At 40.6% G+C, this 19,611-nt stretch overlaps 1 protein-coding gene and 1 long non-coding RNA gene across 7 annotated transcripts in view; one reads left to right on the top strand and one right to left on the bottom strand.

Moving 5' to 3' along the window:
* PIKFYVE (phosphoinositide kinase, FYVE-type zinc finger containing) overlaps positions 1-19,611 on the top strand; it is a 62,953-nt gene that overhangs the window by 3,809 nt on the left and 39,533 nt on the right. For 4 of the 6 annotated variants that reach the window (XM_061454965.1, XM_061454973.1, XM_061454957.1 and 1 more), the window contains exons 3-10: positions 1,905-2,081; positions 6,441-6,559; positions 9,198-9,369; positions 10,080-10,287; positions 11,719-11,808; positions 15,046-15,184; positions 17,796-17,953; positions 18,760-18,871. In XM_061454965.1, coding sequence (XP_061310949.1) covers positions 1,905-2,081; positions 6,441-6,559; positions 9,198-9,369; positions 10,080-10,287; positions 11,719-11,808; positions 15,046-15,184; positions 17,796-17,953; positions 18,760-18,871 — 1,175 coding nt within the window. Of the gene's footprint in view, positions 1-1,904; positions 2,082-5,177; positions 5,626-6,440; positions 6,560-9,197; positions 9,370-10,079; positions 10,288-11,718; positions 11,809-15,045; positions 15,185-17,795; positions 17,954-18,759; positions 18,872-19,611 lie in introns of those variants that run through there. The other 2 variants (XM_061454978.1, XM_061454983.1) reach the window with 2 other exon arrangements.
* On the bottom strand, positions 12,684-15,560 carry LOC133270288 (uncharacterized). The gene is made up of 3 exons (XR_009743723.1): positions 15,483-15,560; positions 15,287-15,353; positions 12,684-12,793 (listed from the first exon to the last, which is right to left on the bottom strand). It is a non-coding gene; the product is annotated as an uncharacterized LOC133270288 (long non-coding RNA).

Here is a 19,611-nt window from a genome sequence, read left to right as displayed (position 1 = left end):
GATTGTGAGTCAGTCCTTTTTGTGAAGGGTGTTGCATCTTGCTTTTGGGTAACAGTAGTAGAGATTTGCTGTGGGAGAAGAAAGCCAGCATGTTGCAGCTAGAAATCTGCGTCTGCCCATAAAGGTCACAGACAAGCCAGTTAACAGTTAGTGTTGTATAGCTTCTTAGCTGGGCATCTGCATTTCCTTTGCCTGTATGAAGTTTTTGAGGCTAAAAGCAGGATTAACCTTCTGCCAGCCTATATGAGCAAAATGCATGCTTGTCCTTCCAATGTAAGTTCTTACTGCAGTCTTCTTCCATTCCTCACCTTCCTGTGCATCTTGTACCTTCAGGTGGGTGGCAGCTGAGCTGCAATGAAGCAGTGCATGTACAGTAAATCTACCCTTAATTTGCATGGCTTAAGTATCAAGAGGCCTGAAGTGTGTGTATTAAAAGTACTACTTGATTTTTGCCTTTGTGCTACATGTATTACAAAGCACTAAAAGTCTCAGTAGGCAAGCTCTTAGACAGCTGTGAATTTTTTGTTTCAAAGGAATATACTGCAAAGAGTGGTGAATGTGTGCACCTTGGTTGTGTACAAAAACTGTATCTCTTTGCTGGAGATGGCAAACTGTTCAGCCGCTTTTGTTTAGTCTGTTCATTATCCAGCTCTGCTAAGCATGCTTCTGCCATGTTTTGCCTAGGGAAAAAGGGTCAAGGTAGCTTTTTGTTTAAGTAAACTGATCTGTGTAGCTTCTTGTGCAGAATGAAAAATAATTACTTGGTATGACTGCTGTTAGTTTGCATAGTACAATATCACCTGTCATTATTAATTCATTGAAAGCATCATAAGATACTGTCGATATTGGCTTCACTTTTTTGTTTCTGAAAAATGTAGCTGGAATCAGCAAAGTATTGTGTTGAAAGAATGGGAAAATAACTTTGAAACAGCCGTCAAATGGGGATGTTATTGGAATCAATGATAACCTGTCCATGCTTGATCCTCTGATGGAAAAGCATGGTGTATGAAGGCTGCGGTAACTTTAACGACCTCAGTGCTGTCTTTTAACAAACCTGAAAAGCTTTTCAGGGCAGAAGCTGATAATCAAGCATAGCTATTCGATATAGCAAGAATAATTCGTGCTTACCCATTTGTTTCTTATACACTTTTCATGTTAGGGGTATTTCTGAAATAGCCTGAGCCTTGACAGACAAGTTTTAATGTATAAACATGATGCAAATAAGCTATTTATTGGGGTTGTTTACCCATAGTTTCCCTCAGCATCTCCTCTCTCCTTCTCTTTCTTGGAGCAGGAAGGCTGAGCAGGAAGCACTCTTCCATTCTCCAAAAAGAATTGGAGGAGAGAAAAGGAAGCTGAGCAGCACACAGAAATATTTTTATAGTTATTGTATTTTTGCAGCTAATGTGGTTGCACATATTGGCTTCACATCATGTATGCTCAGTTTACTGGCTGTTACAATTAATGAGATGGAGAAGGGTCACCAGAGAACACCATCAGTATCAGTCAAAAACTAGAAACTCCCACACAAGCTAAAAAGAAGGAGAAAGGGGGGTTAGGGGCAGAGTGGCATTAAGGAATCACAGAATCACACAGTATCACTGAAACACTGAGGCTGGAAGGGACCTCTGGAGGTCATCTGGTCCAACCTCCCTGCTCAAACAGGGTCACCTAGAACCAATTGCCAAGGTTCATGTCCAGTCAAGTTTTGAATATGTCCAGCGATGGAGACTCCATAACCTGTGACAGTGTTCAGTCACCTCACCATAAACAAAGAGGAATCTGAGACCATCTCTCTTTTCCTATGCCTTGGGGAAATCAAAGTGCCATGGCCCATAGTTTTGCATGCACTACTGGTTTTATCATGTCTAAGCAGTTGGTTTCTTTCTTTTTGTCAACTCCAGATGATGGCAGACCTTCATCCACAGCAGAGAGAGCAGAGGCAGGACAGAGTGATCCACAAGCATTGAGTGGTGGCTGGTCCAGACCTCAGCATCCCAGGACTCAGTCTCAGAGCTCACCGGTTCCTTACAAAAAACAGCTGACTGGTGAGCTACAGAGAAGATCTTCTACAACTCTGGGTAATTTCAGATCTTTATTCTACAAGGAAATGTTGGACTAGCCAGTCTAAGATGCTTCAGAGTGAGTTGGAAGGAGATGAAGAAAGGTTTGTCCTAGGTTGAAAGCAGAATTTGATATCAGGCTGCACTGCTTCTGTTGGTGAGGCTGCACTTTGACCTCAGAAGTATGTTCCCTTCACCCTTCTAGTGTTCTAGCAAGACACTGTTGCTGGGGCTCTGCTATTTCAATTACAAAACAGTCTGGAACAAAAGAGGCTGCCAAAACACGGCCAGTGTCTTAAAGTTACTTGAACCTTGATCCTGAAAATTTCTGCTTTGTCTTGAGAGACTTCAGTTTCTTAACTTCAGTTTCTTAACAGCCACATACAAGCTATAACTTCAGGCTCAGTTTGAATGGGGTTGATGTGTGTGTTTTCAAGGCAGTTATAAATGCAGGTTTTTTGCTTGTAGCTGTTTTGAGGAGAATTGAATAGAAACTTGTGTCTAAACCTTTTTTATTCTTAACCTTGGAGCTATTGCCAGATGCCATACTGAATCCCTCTTAGCTGGAATGAGAACTGAATGTGATTTCAAAGCTGCCACTGTGTAATGGCTTTATGAAGATGTGGAAGAGCTAGTAAGTAGGTTGCAGGGGTTCCTCTTGAGAGCTGTCTGGTTAGCATTGGCTGCTTGTGATAGCCTTGAGAAAACTGCTCAGCTGGGTAAAAATCCTATTCAAGATAGTATTTCCAAGAGTATGGTATCTAGTGTAAACAAATTGGATCTTAAATGTTGTTAATGTGTATGGGAGTTTTAGAAAGATGCCTAGTTTTGGTGACTAGGCAAAAGTACAGAGATAACTAGCATTTTCATCTCTGTGAGTCATTTGCATGCTGCTTTAGTGGAACAAATTCACTGTCTTCCTTTTGCTCTCTAGTACTGTTTGTGCTCTTCAGTTGTACTTGTCACAACAAATCAGTTAAGTTTTGTTTTGCTTTTTAAAGGTTTTTCTCGAATGCCCCAAGTACAGCAGTGTGCTCTTGGCTGACTTGTCAATTTACTTCATTCTTGGTTACCACTTGGAAATTATCTGGGGATTACAGGTTAGAAACCTTTAAGTAAGGTAGGTTGACTGGTGCTCAGAATGCAGAAGTAATCTTGCTGTTTGACTTCCACTGGGATTAGGCAGCCAGAGAAATGAGACTTGGTGTACTGAGTAGGTAATCACAGCTGGAATAGTATTACAGGTTCCTCCTCAGTGATCAGAGTTCAGGTGGGGAGAAGAGGAAAAAGAGGAGAAAAACATGTAGTATTTCAGAGGATGTACAGGTTTTTCCAAGGATCAGCAGCCATAAATACATATAGGAAGGATGAGGGTTACCGTTGAAAGTGAGAACTTTTTTCTTTAGCTGCAGGAGTTAATTTTTAGCGTAAGAAGGATAAATAGGTTAAACTGGAAATCTAGATGGGGCTCCTTTGGTATATTGAGGTTTTGTTTAGTGAACATGTAGATTGGAAAGTAATGCATAGGAAAACCACAGTTACTGTATAAACTGGTAGTCCTGAAAAGATAAAGGGCTGAGATCTAGTTGGCTTTTGATTGTTAAATGCGAGATGGTATCAAGTAAAAAATGAATGTGTTGTATGAGTGTTTGGCTAGGGAAGAAGAGTAAATGGATGAAGATATAGTGAAGCTGTGGACTGAGGAAGTGTAAGGACTCTATAGAGGAAGCTGTCTTCACTTCCTGCAGGTGTTTTTGTGCTGGGTAGAGAATGTCAAACAAAAGTTTGTGGAGCTAATCTGGTTGCCAAACAGATGAAATAACACTTAAATAAAATTTAATTTTATTTTAAAAACCTAATTTATTGTGTGAAATTTTAATTGTCTGGTGGTGTGGGAGTTGTGGGGTGTTTTGGGGGGTGTGTGAATTTGTGTGCTTTTTGTTTTGGGTTGGTTTGTTTTGGTAGTATATACTGAGTCTGATGCTTCAGGAACACTGAAAAAATGTGACCACTCCTTAGATGTGTAAGTGTGGTCAAATCAAAAGAAGATATGAAAACTCTTCAGAAGTGCAACTGATAGCAATTGGGATGATACTGTGGCAAACAAAGCAAGAAGGTTCTGTGTTTGTGGAAAGGAACATGAGTTTTGCAGGTTTAATGGTGAAATAAATATAGTACAATGCTGAAAGCATACTTCTGTAAATCATGTGTGCATTGATTGAGAAAATGATCAGTATTTATAGTAACAGAATTTGGACCGAGAGTAAGAGTTAACCAGAGATTGATACATATGAATTCTTTTATAGGGATGGTGTGTTAGACACAGTGTGCCCTGTACTGCAGGAATGATAACTTCTTGCATTCTTGCTATACAATGTATTTTCTCCCAGAAAGGGAGAATCACATGATTGCAAAGGAAAAAAGCCAATTGAATCAGTCAGCTTCTCTAGCATAAGTAGGTTAGCCATGTGCTCCAACTGCTGATGGCATGCTTTTCCTAATGTAGATCACATCCTTTTGACTTTTTTTTCTTATGTAACACACAAAAGGCCATTTAACTAGCAAGAGAACCAGTGTGGAGTTATCTATGGCATTTCCTCAGTGCTATGTATGTTCATACTTTGGGAATCACTTGCCTCAGATTTGTAGCTAGTTAGTCAGGAGGCCTGGTAGTGGCTTTTTTTGTTTGTGTGTGGTTTGTTTTTTTTGTTTGTTTTTTTCAATTGGAAGCAACATTCCTGGAAAGAAGATATTCTAGAATTCTAAAGTTACAGCAGGAAAGTCCAGGCAGTAAGCGCAACATAAATCTTTTGATAGAAGTAAGGAGGAGCCATAATTTTCTGTGGTATTAGCAATGTTTTCTTGAGATGTTACGCTGAAAGGATACATCTGTAAATCATGTTGGGGGTTGGAACTAGATGATCTTAAGGTCCTTGCCAACCCTAATTATTCTATGATTCTTTGTGTGCATTGACTGAGAAAAATGACTCTGATATTTATAGTAATGGAATTTGGATTAGGAAGAGTTAGCCTAAGACTGATAAATGTGATTTTTATTTTTTTTTATTTATTTTTTTTTCTTTTTAGTAGGGGTGGTGTCTTTAATCACCCTAAAATACTCAGCCTGGTGCTGTCCAAGAGTATTTTTGTTGCTGTTTTTTGTTCTGTTTTAATAAATAAATTCCGAGTGGCTGGCCACTTAAGTGGGTTTAAGCACCCCAGAATCTCTTTAAAAAGATCTGTTGTGGCTTCTTTGTTGTACACAGGTTATTAAGCAGATCTATGTGGGCTGATTAAAAATATCTACAAAGGTATCTACTGAAGAAGAGACATGGAATCCCACAGTTTTAATCCCATTAATCTAAGGATTTTGATCTCCACACAAAGGAATAGCCTAGCTATTACTGCACGGCAATAGTTAACATGCTTGTGCTGGTGCTGTCAGCATTCCCACTGACATCAGTGGTATCTAAAGCAGTAAACAGAAAGCAGCCATGACTGTTCTTCTTGTACTAGGGAGAATCAAAATAAAATGCTAGTCAGATGGAGAGCAACGAAGCTGGTAAGAAACTTTTAACTATTCAGAAAACTTTTTTATGTAGAAAAGTGACTCTGAAAATGTTTAAATATTCAGGTAAATAAAGCGCTGGGTTTGCAGATCCTTCTGGAGAGAAAGATCAGCAATGCTTCAAAGTAATCTAGCCTTTTATAGGAAAGAAATTAACTACATTACATTTTTATAGAGGAGTGTCTTTGCTGTAGTTAATCAAGAATGACTGTACATGTTCTCAACAGCTTGGCTTTTAACTTAAAAAAAAAAATTGCAAATCAAAAAAAAACCCAAAATGTGAACTTCTGGATGTATTTTATTCTGAATTACTGTTTTTAATAGAAACTGAGGATTTAAGTCCTGAGACTCGCTGTAGCAATTTATAAATAAGTTTGGGTTAAGGCATTGGCTTATACTAGTCCTAGAAGGAGCGTAAATATTGTTGTAATTATTTTGTACATAGTAATATCCTAGAGGGCATTCTAAAATGAGAGTTCAGCGCTTTCTAAAAGACTATTATTACAAGGTTTATGTGGTAAGTTGAAAATAGCTGTACTTCTTTAAAAGATGCCTTCATTCTCAGACAATTAAATCTGTTCTTATAAAGGCAGGGGATGGTATTTAAAATGTTAGTCAAAATAGGCCATCTGGCATCAGAAGCTCCTTTTGGGGGAGAAAAGTCCAAGGGCAAGAAGTGATACAAGCTGTAACTTTGTAAAGTGTATAATACGTATGTGAACATTTTCCCCTCTAGTGGGGTTTTGTGTAGTTATGTGAATGTTGTTGTATCACGGAAGAAATGAATACTACTCTCCCTTGCCTTCCAGACAATCGAAGGAAAGTAGAGCCACCTCTTGGAGGTCATGATCCTCGAACAGCAGTTCAGTTAAGAAGCCTCAGCACTGTTTTAAAGCGCCTCAAAGAAATCATGGAGGGGAAGAGCCAGGTACTACTTCTTAGGGATTTGTAGGTCAAACTAACTAGAAAACTGAATTTTTTACTGGGCTTCTCTGAGCTTCATTTTTTAGCCACATCACAGGGATTTTTCAGAAGTTTGAAGGATGAGTGAATAAACTAAAAATTGTGAGTGTAGAGGAAACGGTGATGTTTACTTGTGACATGTCAAACATCTGTCATATTGTAGAAGTGAAACATTGCACTTGGCTTTCTGAACTTGGACCAGATGCTTTCATTTTAAGCTCCTTCCCACTTCTGTATTACCTAATCTGGTATTACCTGATGGTTTTTATACTTGAAGGTTAACTATGGGCAGGTGAAACACATTGACTGTCACAAATAGCAATGATAATTCTGAGGATGATTAAATCTACTGTTTTTTATGGTAATGATTGTTCAGCAATATCTGCTTGAAAGGCTTGTCCTGGTAATCTGTTTTGATTCAGCTGGTTAAGGCTCTGGTGGTTGCTACTGACTTGCTGATTTCACCTCCTTCTGCTGTGTTGGGCCATGCCTTTAAGAGGAGTATCCAGCTGAGAAAAGCCACAACTATTTATAAGTGACAATATAAATAGCTGTGTCTGGGAGCAAGGCATGAACAGGCAGAAGTACATTTAATTAAATTGAGTGAAGAGAAGAAAGAGTTTGGCTTGATAGCTTTTACAGGTAGACTTTGAGTAAACTCAGTTTCCAATGCTATTCTGCTTGTAAGAGTAATTTTGCTTTGGTCGAAAGGATTATATTTTTGATGTTAAAGCAAAAACCTTTCATTGCAGTAAGCAGGGCACTGAGTGTGGCTCCTACTAATGTTTCAGTTTGTGGTAGCGTCTGAAGGCCCTGGAGACTTCAAGGCATCTTTGAAGCTATTCGAGAAGTGCTCAGTCAGGATGCAGCAGTAAATGTGTATGTCTAGGTCTTTCTCTGAAACTGGTATGTTAGTTGTCAGCATGCTGACCTCCGTAGAGGTAGCAATGCATCACTGCCCTTGACTGCAACAATGTCTTGCTTGAGTCACTCCAGGCAGCAATTTCTTCCTACTATCTGACTCTACCACCAGACCACTTTACTGTTGTAGAAAGCATGTCAGATCCTGGTAGGTGCCCCTCTAATCAACCTCTACTGCTAACAGGGGCCAGGCTTCTCTTCTAAACCTTTCCTTGCAGTCTGTTCTTGTCATGCGTGTCAGCTCTGACTTGAGAAAGGAAGAGATCCGGAAGGTGCCAGCAGCAGTGGTTAGGTTTCTAAACATCCAGTTACATGCAAGTGGTGCAGAGGTGAAGAGGGAGTGATGGTGGACAGAGGCACTGCTGCTTGGAACAGCCACTCGTGTGACAGAACCAGAGACTTGGCTTATCCTGCAGAGCTGCAGCAAAACCTCTTATTTGGCATCCCCTGCAGCTTTTCAACAGTTTCTTGGAAAGCTCTTCATTGTATCTTTCCCTGCTTGAAGCTTAGTGTCCATCTTAAGGATTTCTAGGCTCTTTTGAACACTGGACTGACCTTGAGCGGTCTTTGACCTCTTTCTGTACAAGCTTTCTTGGGTGAGTACAGCATGAATTTGCTGTCTTGTTGATCATAGCTCATTTGGTCTCAAAATTGGTCTAGCAACTATGTCAAACTTCACTTTGTTAACATTCAAAAAAAAACCAACTCCAATTCAGCTATGCTTTTCTTGTATTTTTAATGTGAATGTTGGAGTATGGATCACTTTTCTCTGCAGTTACTCTCTTCCTGGGTTGCTTTGAGAAAATTCTTGCAGCACTTTCTCTTCCAAAGAAAATCCCAGAGTATTCAGTCCTTCTGAAAAGGCTTATTGCTAGAACTGAACTCTAGCAAAGAGTGTTTTCACAGTCAGAACTGTCATGTGGCTGTTACTGGTCGTCCCCATCCACTGTAATTGTAGCTTGTGTGCTCAGAATCATAATTGAGATTTGTCTTCCTCTGTTTATAGCTACAACACCAAACAGAAGATTTAACTCTTTGTTGTCAGGTCTTAAGACACAAATTCCTGTGGCTGCACCCATGCTCTAAATCAGTATATGTTGTTGTCTGCTGAGTGTGTACTCCACAGTTGTCTTCATGTAGCAGTTAACCTGGAGTTTTGGAGCAATGTCAATCTGGGCCACAGGCTTTTACAACTGTTTATTGAGGTTTTGAAGAATTTGATCACATAACAAAATTTTTACATGCATCTATAATCCTTTCAAAATACATCCCAGTATTAACTCTTAAAATGATTTTTGAAATAGGTTTGTTTTTTAAACTGTGCTAGTTGAGGGCCTGTCACGTGCTAGGGGTAAATGAGAGGAAACTGCAAACAGTACTTCATGTTTGTTTCTTCTTGACCTTTATCTACAGCTCATGATAACTTTTATCTGCTTTCCCTCCATCTTGCATCAAGAAGGCAAAGGCTTGCTAGATTTATTCTCACAGTTAAGAACTCTCTCAGTCTTCTGACTCACTACAAAACCACGTGAAAAATCTTTTCTGTGCTTATACACAAGAGTGTGCACACACATGAATATATGACATTGCCATTTTCTTGTGCACAGTCTACAAAGCAATCATAGATCCGAACATGCTTTTTTGTTTACATAAAAAACTTTCTCTGCTGCCTTTCCTTGTAGGACAGTGACTTGAAGCAGTACTGGATGCCTGACAGCCAGTGCAAGGAATGCTATGACTGTAGTGAGAAATTCACCACTTTCCGACGGAGGCATCACTGTCGACTCTGTGGGCAGATCTTCTGTAGTCGATGCTGCAATCAGGAAATCCCTGGAAAATTCATGGGCTATACAGGTAGGGCTTATCTGTTGAAAAGCAGAACATTCTCTGTGTGCTCAGCTCATGACTACTGTGTTTTAGATTCTGGCATCTGCTAGAGAATTCTGTACAGGTCTCTAGTGGGCTTAGAAATATGCAAAAAGAATCACAGGACTTAATTCTACCAGTTTCTTCATGCACAATGTTGGATTACGCCTGCTTATTTTTACCATTACTGTGTCCATGATGACAAAACAAATATAGCCGCTATTTAACAAGGGTGTTCCTTACAAAAAGTGTGCTCAAGTAATGCTCTTTGTAATGGTAATTTTAAAATATAATGAGCCATGTGGTCTAATTGAGGGTGAGGGAAACTCTTTCAAATACCACTTACCAAACTGAAGGCATCTGATGGAGGTGATGATTCCCAGACATCAGCTGATGTCTCATATCGGACTAGCTATTGCTGTACCATGATTCCAGTGTGCACATGTGCTATCTCCCTCTCCCCACAACTGGTTTCTCTCTTACTGATAATGTTATGCATCATTTGACTTGGAGAAATTCACTGAGTGTATAATTATCTGGCGTTCTCCTTTTTAAGGAAATAGGAGAACTAGACTTAAACACACAAAGAGGATTTGAAACAGGAAATCCTTTTTCCACCACTGTACACCTCTGATCCTGTAGAAACAGAGTAGTATTTGTTCCTGTTCACTTACACTCTCTGGTTCCCCTTTCCATAGGGGATCTCCGAGCCTGCACTTACTGCCGCAAAATAGCCTTAAGCTATGCACACTCCACAGACAGCAATTCCATTGGAGAAGACTTAAATGCTCTGTCGGATTCTGCATGTTCTGTATCAGTGCTGGATCCTGGTGAGCCACGCACACCAGTTGGGAGCCGTAAAGCTAGCCGCAACATCTTCCTGGAGGAGGATCTAACCTGGCAAAGGTAAAGTGAGTGGTTTTGTGCTGAGATGCAGAATCTTAATTGTATTTTCAGGCTCACTCCTGCCTAGACAAAAGCTGGTGGTTTCCATCTAGGAAACTTAAAAGTATGTCTCATGTAAAAAGAATCTAATCCTGTGCTTGCTTCTTATGTTCTTCTCTTTAAGTTGAAATTTGGAAATGTTGCTGTTGGAGCTTTAAATTATTTGCAGGCCTTCCTTTAACCTATTGAATCAGTGATTCTATGCCAGTGGCAGAGCAGGTCTTTAGACAAATCAAAAAAAAAACCATCCCTTTTAACCACCAATGTATCAAGAAACAAATCTGGTGCTTTACTTGTCAGGTTTTGGGTTGGGCAAGAGAATGTAAGAGATGCTGTCTGTGCAAATAGGAGAGAAATGGTGAAAGTAACCATCTGTTTTAATGGAAGTGGGATTGAAAGGACAGCTATAAATGTTCTCTTATACTTTTTTCAAAATATATTTCTTCCACTGCCCTTCAGTAAGGGGGTCTTTGTTTTTGAAAGATGAGTAAAAGAACACTGTACTCCTTCTCAAGTGGTATGCAAGTTAATTTCTGAGGACTATGATTTAACTCAATGTGGGGAAAGGAAAAAAAAAAAAAGATGGAGTGCTTCTTTTCCTAAAAACAGAAGTACAGGCAGGTATGAAACTACCAAGGAATTCTTGAGTCAGAGCCTGTCTTTTCGGTATGTCCTTTAAAAATAAAGGAGTAGGGTACTCTGTGCAAGTACAGCTACTCAGACAAGGTTGTACTGTGTACATCTTCTCACAAAGAGCATCTATCATGCTAGTAAGAAGTCTGTATCCCAGAGCACAGACAGTACAGCTGTATCAGTTAGGGTGCAGTGGCTTATCTCTCATGTTTTATCCAGTAGGGATTTATACTGGTGGTGTATGAACATTTACTGTCTGTCCTTCCTTCTGGACTGGAAGGAAAAGGAGTGCAAAGGTGATAGTGATCAGGTTAAACAATTACAGAAGGTTGTCTGGCTATCTGGGTAAAAGCTGTCTAACAATATCAATAGATATCATTTTTGCTATCGAAGCAATGCTATGTTTGAGATACAGGGGCAACGCCTTCACCTCCAAAGCATGGAATAGCAGCCTGTAAGGAAGATGTGTAAACAAAAAGGGATAGAGGGAAAGTGGGCAGGAAGGCAGGATAATGCAAGAAGTGGCAAGAGGCTGTATTACTTAAGACTTGAGTCTGAAGTGAGAAGACTTGAGCACTATCCTCCAGCTATCATTTATCTACATGTGGGGAAAGATTTCTCTGTTCCCTTGTTGATTTAATAATCGTGGGTGTGAATGAGAGGTAACATTGGAATTAACTGTATTTTAATTCCAGCTGTTTTGACACTGCTGCATGAGGCAAATCTCAGACATCTGTAATGTGCTCCTTTTTCTTGCAGCTTGATTCATCCAGACTCTTCAACTCCCACGCTGTCTGCACGCCTCGGGACTGTCCAGGAGGATGCAGGGAAGTCACCAGCTAGGAATAGGTAAACTAATCACATCTGAGTACTTTCTGTTCTGGATGCACTCCTAGCATACCTTTCACTGTAAAGTCTGTATTTTAGGGCTTGTTTTTAAAGAGCATGCTGTTTCATGTTCAAAATGGGACACCCTGTTACCCATATCCCATATGTAGTGGTAAGGAAAGGCCATTTATGTATATCTTCTAATTAGTACATATACTACTTTTGAGGAGCCTGTAGTTTGCTGTTGGATCAGTCAAAGGTGGTGATGAAAAGGACAGAAAGGGAAAGAAGTGTCTAAGAAAGGTAGAGTTCTGAGGAAGCCAAGAAAAAGGACTAACAGATGCTTGTTAATGAGAGGTAAAGACTGAGTTAATGGAGGAGCTTTTGTTTAGTTTTGTTTAGTGTAGTTTTTGTTGGTTTTGTGTGTTCCTCCCTTTTTCTCCCCCTTCCCCCTCCCCAGTCTGCTCCTTCTGCTCTTTCATTAAATATAATCTTGTTTAAGGTAGTCAGGCTTCCTTAGGCTAAAATCCTATCATAGGCCTTTATGCAAGAGTGCTGGAATGAACTTGGAAATGTTCATTGGAGCTTTAGTACAAGTTGTGAATACTTGAACCTAATCCCACTAAATAGGATGGTATTAGAAGAAGAAGTAGTTTCCACTTCACAGTGCTTCTGCTATGGTTCTGGTTACATACTTTCATTATGGTTAAATTGGGAAATAAAGTTGAGGCAAGGGTGTAAAGAACAGATTGAAGATAATCCAGATTTCAGTGTTGGAGTCAGGAAACATTCAAAGAATTCTTTGCATTGGTATTACAGGCATGCAGAATGTTTAGCAATTTGGTGGGATCTGGCAGGACCAGCAAAGACAAGGGAACTTCTGTTGAGAAGGATGTTGGGTGTGCCTTTCAGGGAGCGCATGCTTGGAGTCTTTATCTTCTGTGTGATGGTAACGGTTAAGAGGAGATCCATACTGACTGTACAAGCTGAGAACCAAAGATCTTGCCTAGGGGGAGTAAAACACTGGTGAATAAACTAGAACCAAAAATCAATTCTGGGCAAATATGGCAAGGAGTCCAGAGTTGAAAGTTCAATGCTAAATAACTGCAATGACGTCAGGAAATGCCTGAAACCTTGAGGATGCTCTCCTCCTTCCGTTTGAATGGATGTTTTCTATTTTAAAAGACCTTTGCTGTTTGCTGACGCATGCAGTAGTAGAAAGGTTCTAAGCTGGACCTGGCAAACCCAAACTGCTCATTCAAGTTAGAATTTGTGGCCTCACTATAGTAACTTACCTGTCTGGACTCATGTTTGAGAAGCAATGATGAGAAATAATCAAATTCTGAACCTGTGAAAACAACTATTTGTTTTGGGTTAAGTGATGCTACCATTTAGATTGTCTCAAAGCCACTGTAGATGTTTCTTTGAGAGAAGCTAGACCATGCCTCTTTCTAGGTGAGATGAAGCAAAAAAAGATGAAAGATTGAGTGCATTTAGTTGCAGGTAGCAGAAGTTACTTAGTAGTATTTGTTTTTCCTGTGCATGGGGTATCTGTGTTGAGTTTGTCTTGATTTTTCTCAGACCATTTAAGGGGAAAAAACCCCAGCACAACAGTCAAATGTTGCAAGTGCAGGCATTTGAATTCCTCCTTTGCAGGTCCTTCTAAAGGATAAGGACTTTTTTTCATTGCAAAACCTCCCCTCTGCTTTTAGAAAAGATAAATACTATGAAGTAATGGATGTAACTGGTGATGATAAAGACACAGACATGAAATCTGACTGTTCTGAGTCTTGCTTAATGTCCTTTTACACAAATATCCCTGCTGCTTACAGGTAGGGGCCATAGTTAAAGTGGCTGTTGTGAAACAACTGGGAGGAGTGCTTAATGATGGACTTTGATGTCAGTCTCATGTTCTGCATCAATAATGCTTTTTGTTAAGCTGCAAAACTCTGCCCATTCTAACTTTATCTTGAGAGGATCTGAACAGCAGAAAATTGTCAGAGTTTCAGCCTGCCCTGAATGCCTGACTAGGACAGAAAGTGTTTGCTTATCACCCCTAGATGTATATGGATGTAGTACCAATAGAGTTTCCTTTGATTCTGCATAAATTACTAAAAAGGACCTAACTAAACCCCTTTATCAGTCCTGTATTCTTGTTAAGAGACAGAGGAGGAAAAAGCAGTGATTTTGAGACTATTGTAGTATTAGTGCCTACTTCCTTGCAGAAAAAAAAGTTGAAAGAGGGTGGCATTGCTTTTTCATGCCTGGGCTCATCCACATCATCTGTTGTGAATTCTTTGGAATAACTAGTGTCTGTTTGCCAGTAACCAAGTTCTGTGAAGTTATCCAAGTTTCATTAAGAGACTAGAGACTGGCAACAGGTCTCGTCACTCAAACTGCTGCAAGCTTCTGGAGGCAGTTCAGCACTGGCATTTTAAGCTTCCGTCTTGCTGTTTGCAGAAGTGTTTTCTGTCCTCACTCCTCAGGGTGCTGTTAGCATTAATAGCTTGCACTGCATGGTTTTTGCTGCTGGGTTGCAGAAGTTGCACTCTTTCTTGAGAGGCTTAGTCTAATTGTGGGATATTGGAGCAGAGGGTGTCTGGAACTTCATTTGCATTTTTAGCTTTGCAATGATAATTGCAAAATGGTGTGTTTGTATTGGAGTGCATAGCCAAGATTTCCCAGCAGCTGTACTGATATGAGGTGGATGATCCGTATTGCAGTACAAGGAAGATTGCCAGGTGGAGTGACTTCCAACTTCAGCAGACAGTTTAGCCACCCTAGAGAGCAGATGCTTAAATTCCTGGACTCTGTAAGCTATCAGCTATTTCAGAGGGAGGAAGCAACTTTAAATGGGTTAAGGAGAGGGGGAATCTCATTGCCCTGTTACAGGTATCCTGGGTGTTGGCTGCCCTTGCTGGTATCTGTCTTGCCTCCAAGCTGCTGGAGTTTCTAATTACCCAGCATCCCATCCCTTCCCCAGTCTAGTCAAATGTAGACATATATGAATTGCTATGGCTAAACTTAGTTCTAACTCCTTCCTACAAAAAGCTTTACAAAAGTTTGGGTTTAACTTTGATGTTCCAAAGCACTACACTTGCATCCTAGGAATTCTTTTTCCTGTTTTGATGGGGGACAAAGCTTTAAGCAGTAAGTCTGTTCTTAGCTTTAAGTTCCTTTTTAGCATGATACGAGATCAATGCCTGTTCTGCTGGAGCACTGCACAATGAACTTTAATCCTTCTCTCTTCCACTACAGGTCGGCCAGCATCACTAACCTGTCACTGGATCGATCAGGTTCACCGATGGTTCCTGCCTATGAGACATCTGTCAGCCCCCAGGCCAGCCGCACACATGCGAAGGCAGAGACCACTGAGGATGAGCGCAAGATCCTTCTGGTACCTTAACCAGTCTTCTGTTTGTCCCGCTCTGTGAAGGCGATGAAATTTGCATTTCTTGCATCTTGCTACCTTTAAAGGCTCTTGTCTGAGCAGTCTTACCTGTACTGATCCTCCAGGTAGTGTAGGGATGGAGAATATTGGTGCTGCTTTGGGCAGTTCCATCTTCCTGAAACAAATCATAGTTTCATACGGTGTTTGCATAAAAGTGTTTACAGTTTTTGTTAGTAAAGTGTGTTATGTGGTGTGGAGTTGGTGTATGGTGGCTCCTTCTGGGTTAAACCTGTAGCACAATGACCTGATTTTGTATTTCTTCAGGTTTAGATTTTCCCTTTCATAAGCCACATGATTGAAAACTTTAAATGGCTGCGTCAAAATGGTTACACCACAATGAATAAGTTAAAGCTGTTACAGCTTATTGGGGCAAAACCTAACTTGGTCCCTCCCTCTGTTTGCAGAATAAATACCACAATTTGTGGAAGGTTGCAGTGACGTACTTGGTAAAAAAAAAACAAAACAATGTTCAACAGTGTTCTGCGTAATCCTGTTACCCCTCCCCACAGAGGCAGTGTTGTAGGTGACAGTTACTGTACAATCTTCAGTGGAAAACAGTGTTTCTTTTCTTTGAGGGAGGGGAAGTGTTTCCAACAGATGGGGCAAAAAAGATACAGGGAAGGGAAGGGAGTGTCTTTCGCGCATTAAGAGATTCAAGATTGCTCATGTTGCCATTTTGAGATCAGGAAGGCTCATTTGTGTGTTGTCAGGTATTTGCCTACTGTCCGCAGAATGCATACAAGCATTCCTGAGGGTGTAGAAAAACTAGCTCCTGTTCAGTTGCATAACTCTTTTTGTGGGTGCTCTGTAAATAGATAATCACGTGAGGGAGGAACATTAAGACACGTCTGTACACTGTCCTGCCTGTGCATGTATGTTAATGCAGGAAAAATGAAATATAAAGTGCTATGAACACAACTTGGACCAAGATGATCAAGTCCCAGTGCACTTCAGCTTCACATTGTTTAATTTTTGTCTCTTTGCTTCCTTGGGGGAGAAGAGGATTGGTAGTATTGCTTCTGTTCATGTAAGATCAGAAGATGCAGTGTCAAGTAATGTAAGATTTTCTGGGAATTCTTGTTTAATGCACTTAGCACATGGAGCTCACTCTATATCAGAAGGTAATTTAAAGCTTAATGTAGTCCATTCAGAAGACTCATGAACTTTGCTCATTAAATAAAAGCTAGAGGATGGTGTAAATGCACTGGGATAAGCAAATTTTATGTGACGCAGAGGTCAAAATCCTGGATTTGAAAGGGTTCTGCCAGTTTGTGCAGTTTAATGAGCTCAGCATGTGAGTTAAGGGTAAACTATAAGGCAGCTGAACCATGGAAACGCTGATTGCATCAAATTTTGTGATCCTATGAGGTGTTTCATTACTGATCCGTTTGACTCTATACCTGGTATGGAAGGAGAGCTGATGACATAGATTTTAGAATAACAACCAGGACAGCCATTGCTGGAAATAAAAGCAGAAAGCCAGTCCAGTAACGGAAGTGAAGGAAAACTCTTGGATTTCAGGGCACTCTTGGGAAAGTGCAGTAATGTGGGTGTAGCAGTTAACTGGAAAGCTGAAACCAGTTAAAACTTAAGCTTTCCCCTCTCCTCTCCCTACCCTTACACAAAACACCTGAGCCATTTGAGAAAGTGAGGTGCAGTGTCTCTTTTCCACCTCTTGGGGTGCTCTGTTGCTCTCAGAATAATCCCAAGTCCCAGTTTCCTCTCTGCAACAATGGGACTGTGCTGTGCCAAGATAGGGCGTATTGTGGAAAGCAAAAGGGCCCAGGTACAAAGAGACTGAGCAGTTTGGATGGAGCATAGCCTAAGCAAGAGTTGGTGTACGTGCTTAACAGGCCTGAAAATGAGTTTGAGGCTGATGTGTACCAAGTGCTGGAGGGTACTGATCCACAGAGTCAAAAATGGTTAATTGAATTGGGAGGTATAAACACCTCTTTTGCTTAGTGGCCATGCCAACAGTGTCTAAAAGAAGACTTGTTACTGAACAATACAATAAAGGGATCCCCAATAAGAAATGGTGTCCTAGAACTTGAACGTAGCAGTGTGCGTTGCTGTGTCAATTGCTCTGTATCTGGGGCTTGCTAATGGACTCGTATGCTTCACAAAGCCTAGGTTAAGAATAGATTATATAGAAAAACCCTCTTCTGGATGATGTTTTTGTTGTCTCACACTTCATTTACACACACCACCTGAGTCTGAGAATAGGGTGCAAAAGGGGAGTAGTAAGAACATAAGTATCTTCTAGGTAGTACAAAATCTTGCCACGTTAAAAAAAAACCCAAACAAACTTAACTCTGAGGGTACCGTCTTTATTTCTTCCTTGTTCTCACCTTTACATAAGAGTAAGAATACAAGGAGCTGATCTCATGTATGTTTGCTGTTTCCATTTGTACCTTCACATGCAGAAGTGTGGAGAACGGCTTAGATTTTGTCTGTGGAGGGCCCTTGATCTAGAAGCTGATCTGAGAGCCTAGGTTGATGTCCTTGAAACCAGTGATAAGCTCAGACTAGTAAGTAATTTGCACATCCTCTTGTCCAGGACTCAGTCCAACTGAAAGATCTGTGGAAGAAAATCTGCCATCACAACAGCGGGATGGAGTTTCAAGACCATCGCTACTGGCTGCGGACACATCCCAACTGCATTGTGGGAAAAGAGCTGGTCAACTGGCTCATCAGAAATGGGCACATAACCACAAGGTAACCCTGATGCTTTAAGACAGCAGATGTCATCTATCTCTGTCATGGGAGGTTCCAAGTTTTAGCTGAGAATAGTGTGCCTTAGACTGCAGAGATAGACCCCTTTGCAGGGACATGAGAAAGAAAGAAAATGTGGATATTTTCTTTGCTACCTACCAAAGCAGGTAGGGTTGTCACTCTGTGTGGTCCAAACCAACAGGGTTCAGGAGGCTGTCTGGTTTGGGAGTTGGTGGAGGAGGTAGCTTATTGGACAAGTATCACTCAGACAGTTGGAGAACAGTTAATGTGTTACAAAGACTATCCAAAAATGTTCGCTTATTCTCAAAAGGGCAAGTCTGCCCATAGGTTCAGAGATCACTAATAGTGTTTGATAGCTAAATTTTTGCTGGGGCTGGCAGGCTCTTAACCTTGTGAGTATAAAGAATCTGGTGTATTTAGCTGTGCGAGAGGGGGATAAAACAGAGATGGTACTTAAGCATAGAGCAAGTCCTCACTCAGTAGAGATGCTTAGTGTATATGTAACTCAAGCTGCCAATACTGGAGGAGCACAAACAATATGTCTTAAACATCTTTTGGACACCTTAGCTGAGTTGAGAGTACTAGCAGTCTCCTCATCCAGGTCCATACTTGAATCAGTACATTCCACTCCCTTTCCACTGTATTTTAAATAGCGTCTGGTTAATGACATACTGATGAGTCAAATAGTGCATAGCAAATGACTCTTCCCTTTTGTAGCATGCCTGTAGTATAAACTGTGTGTGTTTAGAACTAGACTTGGAAAACCATCTCTATTTTCATACTTCCAGGGTCCAAGCCATCGCAATAGGACAAGCGCTGGTTGATGGACGCTGGCTAGAATGCGTCAGTCATCATGATCAGCTCTTCAGAGATGAGTATGCTCTCTACAGACCATTGCAGGTAAAAGGAGTAGGAAAACTATGTTTTTTTCTGGGTTTGGCTGTTGACTAGAATCTTTTCTAATCCTGTTCTCAACAGGCATATCTATGAATCAGCTCTCTGGGGAACTGGCCTTTTTCCTTAGTGATTTAAAGCCTGAGGAAGCTGCATTTGCCAAGAAAACTTTGGGACTGTCCTCTATAGAGGATGTGTTATTACAGACAGTGCACTACAAAAAGTGGACGAAAGGGTCTCCTTTCCAGGCCAGTGCCTCTCATTGCAGATGTTTTCCATGGAGGCCTTGAAGTAGCATAGTCTGTGCTTGTGGCATCTTTGCCATCATGCAGAATCTAGAATCTGTGTGCAATTACTGGTGATGGAGACAATGGTGGTTGTGTTCTTCTGTTTCAAAATTGCTTCTTTAAAAACTTTCAAAGAATAGATTTTTTAGATATGCAGTATTGGATCTTCTTATATATTGTATTGGTAACCTTTTCCTGATCTCCAGTTATGGCAGTAATAAAGAATTTGGTACCACACCATGGTACAAGACTGGGAGGGGGTATTTTTCATCCCTCCCAAATAAGACTAGCTATCTGAGGGGAAGGCAGGCAACCAGTGACCAGGGATGCTATCCTACCATATTTCATTGCAATCAAACTTACTAAGGGGTAAGAGCAGTCACTGGCCTGAGCGACTGGATTATTTTTTTAACTGGAACAGGGTATCTCTGTAGTCTCTCTGTTACCTGAAAGCATTCA

Source organism: Pezoporus flaviventris, unplaced genomic scaffold, assembly GCF_033815535.1.
Source record: "Pezoporus flaviventris isolate CSIRO_AGI_PZ_B2104156 unplaced genomic scaffold, CSIRO_AGI_Pfla_v1 ptg000001l, whole genome shotgun sequence".
NCBI classification, from domain to species: Eukaryota; Metazoa; Chordata; class Aves; order Psittaciformes; family Psittacidae; genus Pezoporus; species Pezoporus flaviventris.
The sequence above is the reverse complement of the archived record's forward strand: the minus strand, read 5'-3'. Positions and strand labels throughout refer to the sequence as shown.